At 40.5% G+C, this 13,347-nt stretch overlaps 1 protein-coding gene across 12 annotated transcripts in view; it reads left to right on the plus strand.

The window, feature by feature from the left end:
* Positions 1-13,347, plus strand: part of CTNND2 (catenin delta 2) — a 645,658-nt gene that overhangs the window by 543,053 nt on the left and 89,258 nt on the right. For all 12 annotated transcript variants that reach the window (XM_080578781.1, XM_080578780.1, XM_080578782.1 and 9 more), the window contains one exon: positions 12,348-12,465. In XM_080578781.1, coding sequence (XP_080434907.1) covers positions 12,348-12,465 — 118 coding nt within the window. The remainder of the gene's footprint in view (positions 1-12,347; positions 12,466-13,347) is intronic.

Genomic DNA, 13,347 nt, shown 5'->3' on the forward strand with positions numbered 1-13,347 from the left:
GTCACTCTGTCAAAGCAATGAGTTCTGACTTACTAAGTTGCTCCTAATGTGGAAATACGTAGCCTTCCTTTGAATCTTTTCCAGTTCTGCCGTATCATTTAGAGCTGAGGGGATCAGAGTTGCATACCATAATAAGGATGATGCTCATGCTGGTACAGTGCTGTTCTCTTCTAGTTTATGTATTGCCATATATCCTTACAGCCCATTTGGCTCATTTGCCTGCTCTTGAGTGTTGTGCTATCTTTTCATGGGGGTATCTATTACAATTCCAAGGTTTTAGTGGTCGGTTCTGAGACCAGCATATTGTAAGTGAAATCAGGAATGTGGTTGTTTTTTTTTTCTCATATACATCACTTTACATTTATCTATTTTAAAGTCCTTCTGCGGTACTTCCCTGTTATCACTCATCTTATTACGCTGAATAGTAACTTAGTATCTTCAGCAAATTTTCATTTCATTGTTCATCTCCTGTTCCTGATAGCTTATGAATAAATCACTCCACTGGTGACCACCCTCCATTGTGAGGACTGACCATTCATTTCCTATATTTTAACAACTATCTGTCCATTATCTTCCAATGCTTGCTTAGTTTCATTGAAGTCCTTTTGTTAGAGATCTTGTCAAAAGTCTTCTGAAAAGTGAAATAGATGTTATCAATCCATCTGTCCCTTATCTAACATGCTTATTGCTTCTGTATTATATCTTCAGAGTTCAAAGGTGGGATTGTGAATCATCCCTCTTTATTCCTCCTAGGACATCTTATTTATTCCTGTGCCCCTCGTTCTGTATTTGATTATAGTTTGCTGTAGTTTACAGCATTTTTCAAAATGCTGTTGTATTTACATCCTTCCAGTGCTGAAATACCAAGGTGGCTTAAAGTGAGAGGCTGTACACCGTGGTTATGGCACAAACAGGTGACAGTGAAGATTGTACTCTATCATTAGGGATTCAAAGGATGACTTCCCTAACATTTTCAAAGTGCAACTGGCCTGATGTAGTGTATGTTCAAGCAGAAATAAAGGCTGAATTCTACCCAGTACCTTCTCATATTAATTTATACGTTGTGCTTTTTCAGTGGATAAGGCAGCCATTCTAAATTCTTAGGACTGACCAATTTATTATGCTCCCTCATACTTAGAGGAAACAGAAAAGACTTCACTGGCAATAGAAGTCCCCTTTTCCTCATCTCTGGATTTGCTGCAGTGGCCTTTACAAATTTCCACTCTCATATCTGGGTGTGAGTGAGTGACAGAGTGGTGCTTAGCTGCTGGCCAGGGCCAGCCACCACACCACACTTAAGTGCAAGAGGTCTGTGACACATTTAGAGCTCCATTTAGAGAGTTTGCTCTTCAGAGCATCTTATTAAATTCTGGGAAAGAGTCAGGTTTGAAATGTTACAGTTCAAAATGGAGAAAAATATCTTCACGTTGGCATCCTTAAACTGTTCCCGTTGTGACCTTCAGAGTCTGCACCACAGCAGCTTGTTTCCCCAGGGCAGTAAGTGACACTATATTTCAGCTCTTACCAGCTGAGTGAACACTGTCGTCAAACTGAATTTCACCTCCTGCAGGTAGTGCGTTAAAAGTGGTTAAACAGCTAAGCATTAAGTGCAGTTAATCTTACGCAGTCAGATTTATGTCCAAGAAAATAAATACCAAATCTGAAATTTGCTGCAGCTTTTTTTTTTTTTTCTATAATTTAAAATATTTGCTGAACAAATTCTATGCAATTCTGTCTATGGTGCTTAAATAGAAGTTGCACTTCAAATGGCAACACACAGCAAAATGTGGGCAGGCAGTTAGGAACATTTTTTGTTTATTTCAGATGTGGTTCATTGTAGCATGAACTTTTACAGAAAATATTGTATGACATAATTTTATTGTTTTGGTTTTGTTTAAAATATTTTAAAAAATTTAAAATATTTAAAAATATTTAATTTTTATATATTTTTATATATATAAATATATATATTTATATATATTTTTATATAAATAAAATATATAAATAAAATATTTATTTTATTTAAAAAAATTTAAAATATTTAAAATATTTGCTGAACAAATTCTATGCAATTCTGTCTATGGTGCTTAAATAGAAGTTGCACTTCAAATGGCAACACACAGCAAAATGTGGGCAGGCAGTTAGGAACATTTTTTGTTTATTTCAGATGTGGTTCATTGTAGCATGAACTTTTACAGAAAATATTGTATGACATAATTTTATTGTTTTGGTTTTGTTTTTATAGAGAAAATTCTTTTAGGATGTTTATGGCAGTGTAAGTTCTTTTTCTAGCAGGTATCTCTTCAAAACATATCAAAATAGCAAAAACTGATGTTAGACGTCAATTGTTTCACAGATCACACACACTGGTCATAAAAAAAGAGTACATTTAGCCTAAGGAATAGACAGGCAGGCAGAAGCACAGCAATAAAAGGTACCTGTTGAGTGCTTGACTTGGTAGGCTAATTGCTCTGATGTTTTGAAAATGAAAGGTATGGCTGAATAATCAAAGCTAAATCACATTGTCATAGCATTTGATAGAAAGGTTAATAACCAAGACTGTATCCACATTAAGCTGTCAGATGTTTGTCTAATTGCAAAGTATGCTTTTAAAGTGAAATTAATACCTAAGACATAAAGATCTGAAGCCAATTTTTTTGTTGATATAAATTGTTCCTGCTTCATTAATTACAGTTGAGATAGGCTAATTAGTAGTAGAGAATTTGCCTCAAAACCTGCATTATTTCTATCCACAGGCAGGATTGATAAATGATTACTAGTCTGTAAACCAACTTTATTTATAAGAAGGCTATAATTGGTACTGAGAACATTTAGCAAGAAGAATTTTTCATGGCGATACTATTGCATGTCATAGCTGGATTTAGTGCAGTGGTAAAATGTCCTGCTTTTTCCTGTGCTTTTCAAATGATACTGCATTGAACTGTTATTCAAATCAGGCAAAACTGCAAGGTAGATCTAAGGCAGTTACTGAAAAATCTATTTTCATTTTCTATTACTTCCAGACAATAAGCTGGTTTTGTAGTCACTAAAAGCCTACCAGTTAGAAACTCATAATAATGGAGATGAACCATCTTGTGTCTTTGACTTATTGGCTAGTTTAAATTTGTATGTTGTCTGAGAAATAACTGTTCTCATCAGCTAGTTTAGTTTTCAGCAGTAAGGAATGATTAAATAAATTCTTAGTGTACAAATCATGATTAAAAGAAATAGAATTTGTCCAGAAGTTACTGTAGCAAAACTCCTTTTAATCTCTTTACTGTATGTCCAAAGGCTGCACTGACTACTTGCAGATAAGTCAATGCAACTCAAGGTCTACTCCATTATAAAAAGCCCTTAAAATTTCATAGTTGTCAATGGACTGCTGAGGATTGTGAGCACACTTGTCTGATATGTGCATGGCACTGGTTGCTTCTTTTTGCTGTGTTAGTACATTAGACTCTAGCAACGAAGAGTCTGAATGCTTATAGAAACAGCTGGAAGTAAACAGAAAAAAGAAGTAGCTCTTAGGGAATCATCTGTGACATTGCAGACCAACTTAAAGAATTGTAACTGCTCGCTGCAGCTTACAGTAGGACCGGGGATGCCAGCTTGCCACCAAGACAAGGCTCTGTTACTGAAGGAGAATGCTTAGCCAGTCAGACAGAAATAAAACTAGGCAGCATATAAGAGAGCACGTGCAGAGAAGGCCGTTATCAGGGTTGATTGTTTTTTTATTATTATTTTATTTTAGTATTTTTTTAAATGCATACTTTGTGCATACTGAGTGGCTGAGAGAGCTGGGAGTATTTAGAGAAGTCTCAGGGAGGACCTTATCCATGTATATAAATACCTTACGGGAGGGTGTATAAAAGACATGGCTAGAATCTTCTCAGTGTTAATGAGTAATAGGACAAAAGGCCATGAGCAAAATCTGGACAGGCCTGGGAGGTGGGCCTGTGCGAATCTCATGAAGCTCAACAAGGCCAAGTACAAGGTCCTGCATCTGGCTCGGAGCAATCCCAAACACAAATACAGCTGGGTGGAGAATGGATTGAGACCAGCTCTGAGGAGAAGGACTTGGAGGCGTTAGTTGATGAGCAGCTCAGCAATGTGTGCTTGCAGCCCAGAAAGCCACCCGTATCCTGGGCTGCATCAAAAGCAGCGTGGCCAGCAGGGTAAGGGAGGTGATTCTCCCCCTCTGCTCTGCTCTCGTGAGACCCCACCTGGAACCCTGTGTTCAGCTCGGGGACCCCAACACAAGAAGGACATGGACATACTGGCGCGAGTCCAGAGGAGGGCCACAAATATGATCAAAGGGCTGGAGCACCTCTCCTCTGAAGACAGGCTGAGGGAGTTGGGGTTGTTCAGCCTGGAGAAGAGAAGGCTCTGAAGAAAGACCTTAAAGCAGCCTTCCAATACCTAAAGTGGGCCTACAGGGAAGCTGGGGAGGGTCTCTTTTTCAAGGAGTGTAGTGATAAGACAAGGAGTAATGGCTTTAAAATAAAAGAGGGAAGATTTAGATTAGATATAAGGAAGAAATTCTTCACTGTGAGGGTGGTGAGGCAGTGGAACAGGTTGCCCAGAGAAGCCGTGGATGCCCCATCCCTGGAGGTGTTCAAGGCCAGGCTGGATGGGGCTTTGGGCAGCCTGGTCTGGTGGGAGGTGTCCCTGCCCATGGCAGGGGATTGGAACTGGGTGATCTTAAAGGTCCCTTCCAACCCAGACCATTCAATGATCCTATAATTCTGTGAAATATTCAAATACACAGAATGCCACTTATACCTAAGAAAAATATTTTTTATCATGAGGGTGGTCAAACAAAGGAACAAGTTGCCCAGCGAGGTTCCAAAGTGCAACAGGTTGTCTTGAGCCACCTATCGTAGTTGACCCTGTTTTTAGCAGGGACCGTGGACTAAACAATGTCTGTGAGTGCCTTCCAATTTCAGTTATTCAGTGATTTTCATGTTCAAATTGTTTATGTTCAAATTCAAGCACAGGAGGTAATCAGTGTCTTACTTGACAACATATGGCATGGTGCTTTTGGTATATTGCTGGAGCACAAAAGTTTACTTCGCTCTTCTACTTGTCTTGTTCGTGCATATTCATAGTCATGTGTAAATACACTTTCTTTTTCTTTTAGTGTTAGCAACAGCTCTAAAAGCATGTCATCCCTCATGCCCCACACACACCAGAATAGCAGCAGGGCAGGAGCAAAGCCTGTCGCACAGTCACAGTTCATCTCAACAACTTGGCTGCACTGGAGTCTGCTTTCATGATATACTCTGAGCAGCAGGCTGGGCACTATCTCAGCCGTGGCACATTGCATCACTGATGGCTGTTTTCATGGTATTTCAACTAGCTGTCTCATCCCAAAGCAAAGGAAGAGCTTGCATAATTCCTTTGGTCCTATAGCTAAATGTATCAAGGCAACTTGTTTCTCCTGACTACAGATGCATCTTTCTCTCTGTGCTTATCCAACAGGCATCTAATGTCAGTGTCCATGTCATATTCTGGTATGCTTTGAGTTCCCAGTGATGATGGCACAACCTTCCAGATGTTTCAATGGGACTTGTCCTTTCATAGTGAGCCTCTGAGCAAAACCTGTATGAAGAAGTGCTTTGAGGGTGAGCTTTAGATGTCACAAGGTCTCGGTTCTGCCAAAGAGACTTGGTGGTCAACCATCGTGTTGCAGATGGAGTATGGAACCAGGCTGTCGTATGCACTACACATTAAGTTGTGTGATAGTCTGAGACAGTAGACAAAGCCCTGGGTCATGCAACATAAAAGAGAAGTCCCAGGTCAGCTGCCTTTGGTGGGAAGCAGCAATCACTGGGAGTGGTATCATAAAACATAGCCATTGACAGTCTACCTTATAGAATAGTTGCATGCTCTAAAGGGCTATTCAAGTTGAAACAGAGAGTTCATGAGCAGGAAGTTAAGAACCCATTTCATGAATTTACTGGTGCTGACTGCATCTATGTGTCAGTCTCTTTGTGCCTCAAGAGAACCCACCTCAGGATCTGACAATTTCTGTGATTCTTTCATAGGCATTTCTAACTCCCCAGCTCTCCCTGCTCAGCCTTTCTCTCATTCCACTGAGCCCCATGTTTCTTACACACGTGACACACAGCATGTTAGCAGGGCAACTTTCAGTACTTAAAGGTGATTGAGGCAGTCCTGCTTTCTAGCTTCCTCATTTCAGAGCAGGTCCCTTTGCAATCTTCAATACATGGCAGAGTTCATACAGAGCACCTCACAGAGAGAGTTTCATCCAAGCCTGACATCCTTGTAGTCCACTGCATGATGGCTCTTAGGACTAAAGCTCCTCCTGCAGTGCAGCAGCCTTGATAATAACAGGAATTTATGCACCAAGTACGTGTTTACAGCTGAACAGATTAGACATTCAGCGTAATATGTAGATGGGTCAGCCTGAAAAGGCTCTTCTGGGTATGATACTGATGATGAAATTGTGCGTGTGAGGGGGAGTTATTTTGGATGTTAAAATATGGGGCTTTCTAGCAGCTCAGTGAATATGTGCTGAATAGCAAAATCTGCCTGCTGCCTCACTCAAAATTATTCTCAGGCATTTTTTTTTGCTCAGTTGCAACTTGGTTATTCAGTATTCTCCTGAGGGATTTTCCCGTGCTAGTATCCTCAGTGAAACATAAACTTAGTTCCTATGACATTAATGGCATTTTTTTGAGTTCTTGGTTTATATAAACTTCTCCCCCTCTCTGGGAAAACTCTCTCTTTTTTTGGCTATTATTTCAAGTAGAAGGATGGAAAAGATTGAAGCTGTTATCTTTAGTCCTTCTTACTCAAAACTTTTTGGAATGAAACTATACTTTGGATTCATCTTAAGTTTCATACCAAAGATAGCTTCATAGTTACGCCTATATTAGGTTATTGCCCTTTCTGTGTCTGTCCTTTCTAGTCTATAGGAAAAAAATACATATACTGAATATTAAACATGCTTTTTCTTTTTAACAAGGGGCCATAAGAAGGACCAATCTCAATTTCATCTTTGCTAAACACGGATATTTTTTTCTCAATTATTATCGTACATGACTGCAGTCAGATCTGCAGTCTGTGGAACTGTTGCTGGTACAGAAACGGTTGAACTACTTGATGAGATCTGAGCCTGCTCAAGGAGGACAGATGCCTCTGTAGATACTGTCTTTGCAATTCGTAGAACTACCACTGGGAGTAATGTCAGAAGTTTGCTAAGTGATCCCATATCCAGGGATGACATCCAGAGGATGACTCTCAGCACAGTGGCTTTGCAGATGATCCTTCCATAGAACTCCATGTCCCTCTCTGGAGACCACACGCTGGAGGGAAGGGATGCCATCCAGAGGGATCTGGACAGGCTTGAGAGGTGGGCCTGTGTGAACCTCATGAAGTTCAACAAGGTCAAGTGTAAGGTCCCGCACTTGGCTTGCAGCAATCCCGAGCACAAATACAGCTGGGTGGAGAACAGACTGAGAGCAGCCCTGAGAAATACTCAGAGGTGTTGGCTGATGAGCAGCTCGACACAAGCCAGCAATGTGCGCTTGCAACCCAGAAGCCACCCGTATCCTGGGCTGCATCAAAAGCATTCTGGCCAGCAGGGCAAGGGAGGTGATTGTTCCCCTATGCTCTGCTCTCATAAGACGCCACTTGAAGTACTGCGTTCAGCTCTGGGGCCCCCAGCACAAGAAGGACATGGACCTGTTGGAGTGAATCCAGAGGAGGGCCATGAGGGCGATCAGAGGGCTGGAGCACCTCTCCTCTGAAGACAGGCTGAGGGAGTTGGGGTTGTTCAGCCTGGAGAAGAGAAGGCTCCAGGGAGACCTTACAGTGGCCTTCCAGTACCTAAAGGGGGCCTACAGGAAAGCTGGGGAGGGACTTTTGTCACAGAGTATAGTGGTAGGACAAGGGGGAATGGCTTTAAACTAAAAGAAGCTAGATTTAGAATGTTTGGAACAATTTATTTACTAATAAATTAGTAAATTTATTTACTAATTGAGGCACTGGCACATGTTGCCCAGAGAAGCTGTGGATGCCCCATCCCTGGAGGAGTTCAAGGCCAGGCTGGATGGGGCTTTGGGCAACCTGTTCTGGTGGGAGGTGTCCCTGCCCATGCATGGCAGGGGCATTGGAATTTGATCTTTTAGGTCCTTTCCAACCCAAACTGTTCTATTCAATGCCTTAGTTATCTTATAGTCACCAGGATATTGTATGGAAAAAGACTCTAAAGGAGAGAGAAATTGCTTAGCACCACCCACCTTCCACCACCTCAAATCTCACCAAATTCATTGAATAACTAAGGTAAGCACCAGGGTTGACAGGAATCAGGTATGTGTTGTGCAGTGAATACCTCTGTACCACCCAGTTCGTATCCGTAGAACATTGGATTGACATCCCCATTAAGTATGTCTGGAGGGTCATACCTTCTGTTAGTTATCAGGTGATGACATGATAACTGTGATGCATCTTCCCATAAAACTGAAGCTGGATTATTGTAGTTCTCTTTCTATCCCTAGATCATTAGCAGAGTTGGTCTGCCACTTTTCAGAAAGTAGCAGAGTGATGAGCCATGGGTCTGAGCTCTTTTTCAGACTCTGTTCTTGGTGTTCTTCTCTTGAGAACAAGCTGTTTACATTAGCTGGTCTTTGGAGGTCTGAGTGAGACTTTCTGATTAACCTGAGAGTTACTCTTCAGTACTTTGTATTTTTGGTATTCCTGTGTGGGTGAATTCCATCTGAGATTAATTTGACTAGTTTACGGAGGTCTAAAGTGCTCCTTGTCCTAGATTCAAAATGTCAGCTTACACCTGATAAATCTTTTCTCACATATACCCTGTGAGCAGAGCTTCCACACAGAAAGAAAATATACCAGGCAATCGAGCTTTTGCTGGGCTGCCTTTGTGATGGAAAACTATTTTTTTCCTGAAAACTTGTGCATTGTATCTCCATATCTTTTTAAAATCCAGAAAACATAGTTTCCCCTTTAAAACTATTTGGAGACCTACACTGGAAAAATATGTGTTTACTTAGTGGGACGTGTTACTACTGGTAGATAGTACTAATGCTCCATTTGATGGTTTGCACAGTGACCTGTAAATTCACAAATGACAAATCATGTCTTACTCCCTGTCACACTGCCAGCTACAGCTTGTTTGAGTTAACAACTAGAAATAAGAAAATTAAGATGGCAGAGGGCTTTCTTTGTCAGGTTGAGTAACCTGGAATTGTTTTTCTTACACAGAACTTCATAGCCCAAACATGATCGTGGTCACGTTAGAGCCCTTCTGTGAAAGATCTCAGTTAGCAATGATTTGCAAGGCTGAGAATATGTTTCCTGCAACAGAGGTGAAATGGGAATAGTTAGATAATACGATATATTTATTTTTAAATAAATAATTATTTCTACCTAAGTGTTCATGTGAAGTTTGGATTTGTCTTGTTTTTTAAGCTATTTCAAATCTAAATAAATGTGCTAGATCTGGAGAGGGCTGCAGTAGCTGTGAGCTGTATTCAAGAGGCGGTACTGAATCTACATGGAGACTTTTAAAAGGAGAAGCAGTCATGGGAATTCAGCATATCCACCTTGTGATTACAGAACCAGCTGGAGCATAATGAGGAAGGATGATAAACTGTAAAAGTGAACCTGACAGCTCCTCCATACAGGGAGAAGAAGTGCAATTTCTGTGCAAGATGTGCCCCTAGTGTGTCTGTATAAAGGCCTCATATTCCTTGCTTAGCTAGAAGCGAATGAGGCAGACAGCTCGCAGCTCAGGGACTAGAAGGTTGTCTGTATTGCTGACTTGCTGGGATGTTTCTGGTGAGCTTGGAGAGGAGCTGAGAGGCTTCCAGTCTAGGCAGGCTCTGGTGACATGCATATGGTCATGCTAGAGAGAAGGAGAAATCACCTCAGTGAAAAGACCAGGGAGAATGTATCTCTCTCTTTCAACTGGCCTGTGGTTTTGAAAGCTTGCACTCAGCATATGTAACTTAAGAAAATGAAAAAGCCTGGACATGCAATGGTAATAAAAAATGCTACATCTGGTGCTGTTTAAAGGGATTCGGTAATATTTTAGCTTTTTTTTTTTTTTTTTTAAATGATAGTGGTGCAAGGAAATGCAGTGTGCTGAGGACACTTCCTCAGCATCCTCTCATTTTAATTTGTACAGTTATTCCATATGCAGTATTCTTTTAGGGCTGGATACAGCTTTCTTTCTCTTCCTGTTTTTCTTCATCTTGCCAGAGGGTAATAGAGTAGAATTTTAGATAAAAGAAGTTCACTAATCCCCTCTTCTCACCACCCACCCTCCACCCCCAGTGGACTTTTCAGATCCACGGCTCTGCTTGTCCTACTTTTGCTTCCCTTCAGGAATTTCAGGCAGAGCTGCTGAAAGGGGACAGTCTATTCAAAATATACCTAAGCTAGAGTCTCCAGCACTGCAAAAGCATAGGCACTGTTTGGGGAAAGCCATAGACTATAATTTTTATCTTCTGATTTCTGTCACCCAAAGGGGGAGTCAGAAGATTTTCATCACTCAAAAGAGAGAGCTAATGAAAGATTTTTTTCCAGTTGATGCTTTCTGGATGATAGAATAGAGTTTCCTCCTGGGTTAGAAGAAAACTCAACTACTGCTTCTATAGCAGAAGAAGGGAAGAGGCGTTGAGTTCAGGGATCAGAAGAACAAGCTGACATAAAACTTGCAAGAACACAAAACTTGCAAGCCATTATTGAGGGCACATTTCTGATCTGTGTTGCAGGGAGAAGTGTGGAGTCTCTAGGAGAATGGAAAGCATGAATTTGTGTGCTGGCGAGATAAAGGAATTAATTCTGGTTACAGCTTCTGGACTGTATGTTTTTCATGGGACCGTCTGCATACATGAAGGGAACCGCATTGAATTAATTGAGGCAGCTTGTGCGGGGGAGAGCAGGACTGATTAGGACAGTGTGGGGTGGCAAGTATAGCTTGAAAATCACATGTGCTTAGGGAGTAGAATCAATTAGGAACCTGAATTGAAGTGGTTGAGGGATGGTCCAGTTATGAGAGTACTTGATTAGGAAAAATCTTTGGTGCTTTATTGGAATGGAAATGCTCTTTTTTGGATGATAAGGAGGCAGAACAGGAAGAAGTAGATAGAGCAAAGAACTGAAAGGAAACCTTAAGTTCTTTTGCCTTCCTCCACCTAAAATTTATTCCGTTCTTCCAGGATTCGTATCTTCTTTCTGCCTTTAATACAAAGGCAATTTAAAATAGCGTAAAAGAAAGAAAGTGATTTCTTTCTTCCCAAATCAAATGACAAATGCCCTCCTTTCCACTTCCATACGTTCATATTGAGTACTTAGGGCTGATGGGAGTGCCTATCTGTTCTTCCTTTGTATAAACTTCAGGAGTGGGGAGAGGGAAGCTATGGATGAGCACCTCAACAGAGGGACGTCTGCCCTTTCTGATGGAAACCATCTGTAAAGTTTTACGCAGTCCCTGAGACTGATAGCTCTCCCATTTCCAATCAGAACCACTGCACAGATTTGAATACAAGTTTTCTCAGTTTTTCTTGATGTTAACAAGTACAGTTTCTATTTATATATGCACATTCATACAGAATTGTCATTTTATATCAATATTTTGAACTTTATAACACATATTATTCAGTAAAATTTGTTTCAGTTGCGTTTCTATAAAAACGTTTAGAAAGCCCTGTGGCCCTCTCTGAGAAACACAATTATTATTATTATAAGATGAGGTTTTGAATTTTGCAATGTAAAACAACTTGCAAATTATGATGTAAAGAGAAGATTTTGGCATCGGTGTTCACTCAAAAAGAGAGAAAAGGAAACACTCAAGTAAAATGAGAAACAAGCAATACCAGGTGTTTTATGTTATGCTTTGATAATCTTTTTCTCACAGGTTAAGAGCCCCGACAACTGGGCTCTTCAAATCCTAAGAGATGTCTTTGGCAAAACCTCTAGAGTTTTCAAAGCTTGATTTATATGTACATATGCACATTTTAAAAACACTTTTTCATAAATATAAAACCATTCTTAAGGAAAAAAAAAAGAAATGATCATCTCTTCTCCAAATTATAGTAGGATGAGTCTCAGCTCAGGTAGGCGCATGCTGCTTGGCCTCTTAGCCCTTTCTTGCAGAGGACCTGATGACTTCCATTTGCTCCCCTCTGTGTTACATTTCCGGAACTCATTCACAGCTGTCTTCATTATTCACAGCTCTGAACTGATGAAAGGAGAAGAAACAAATGTTTTATCTGTATGTTAATTGCAAAAATGTTTGAGGAGGGGCAGTGGGCATGGAAGCTGTGCAGGTGGTGACCTTTGCTGTTGCCTTGCAGGAATGTCAGCTCTGCTGGAGAGGAGGCCCGCAGAAGGATGAGGGAGTGTGATGGCCTGACGGATGCATTGCTGTACGTGATCCAGTCTGCTCTGGGGAGCAGTGAAATTGATAGTAAGGTTTGTCATCTTTGTCTTTTCAGGAGCAAGAAATACAGATATTCAGGGTACCTCAGGACTATATAGTGACAGTTTTTCAAAAAATGCATCGCAGAGGGTGGCTTAGCAAAGAGTAGTTTAGTCCATCTTTTTCTTTTCCTTCTGTTGAGCTGTGTATTTCTGTGTGCTAAATATTGGATTTGTGTCCAGCTATGTAGTGTGCGCAGGTAATCATGTCTTCCTCTCACTTGGATTATTAACAGAGAAAATGTAATAACTGCTTTAAGAGCAAATGTCATACTCCATGTAAATGTCCGTATACTACTCTGCCAGGGTTACCTTAAAATTGATTTCCAATACCTAGTATGAGACAGACCTGATAATAGTGTGGTAGGCTTAAAAGGCAAATAAACAAAACAAACAAGTGGACAATTAATAGGCAATTTCACAGTGCTACCAACGTGATTTCTTCTTTGAAGAGGATCAATGAATGCTTTCAGTAACTCTTTTAAGATGTATTTTTACGTCAACTTCACTTCTTTGAAAGTACTAGGATATGGACATGATTCTCCAAAGGTGAAAGCACTGCTTAATTAAAAGGACATCAAGAACTTACAAATTGAAGGGTTGTAGTATATCAAATATATTAAAGTATTCCAGAGAAGAAGGAAAAGGCTAGCTTCAAATACTTTTTGCATTCAGTATACAGTGCTAAAGTAATTCAAATTGCTGCTTTAGGACAACCTTGGTCAATTTGCCAATCCTTAAGAATCAGAGTAGAGTGTCCTTTTACTTAGAGAAGTTTTAAAGCCTCCTGGCTTTGTATTTCTGAATGACCTTTCACAGAGTTGTCTATGAACCTCTGGTATTTTGTAGATTGGAGAGGGAAACAACCCAGAACTT

Source organism: Anser brachyrhynchus (genome assembly GCF_964034855.1).
Source record: "Anser brachyrhynchus genome assembly, chromosome: 2".
Taxonomy (NCBI): Eukaryota; Metazoa; Chordata; class Aves; order Anseriformes; family Anatidae; genus Anser; species Anser brachyrhynchus.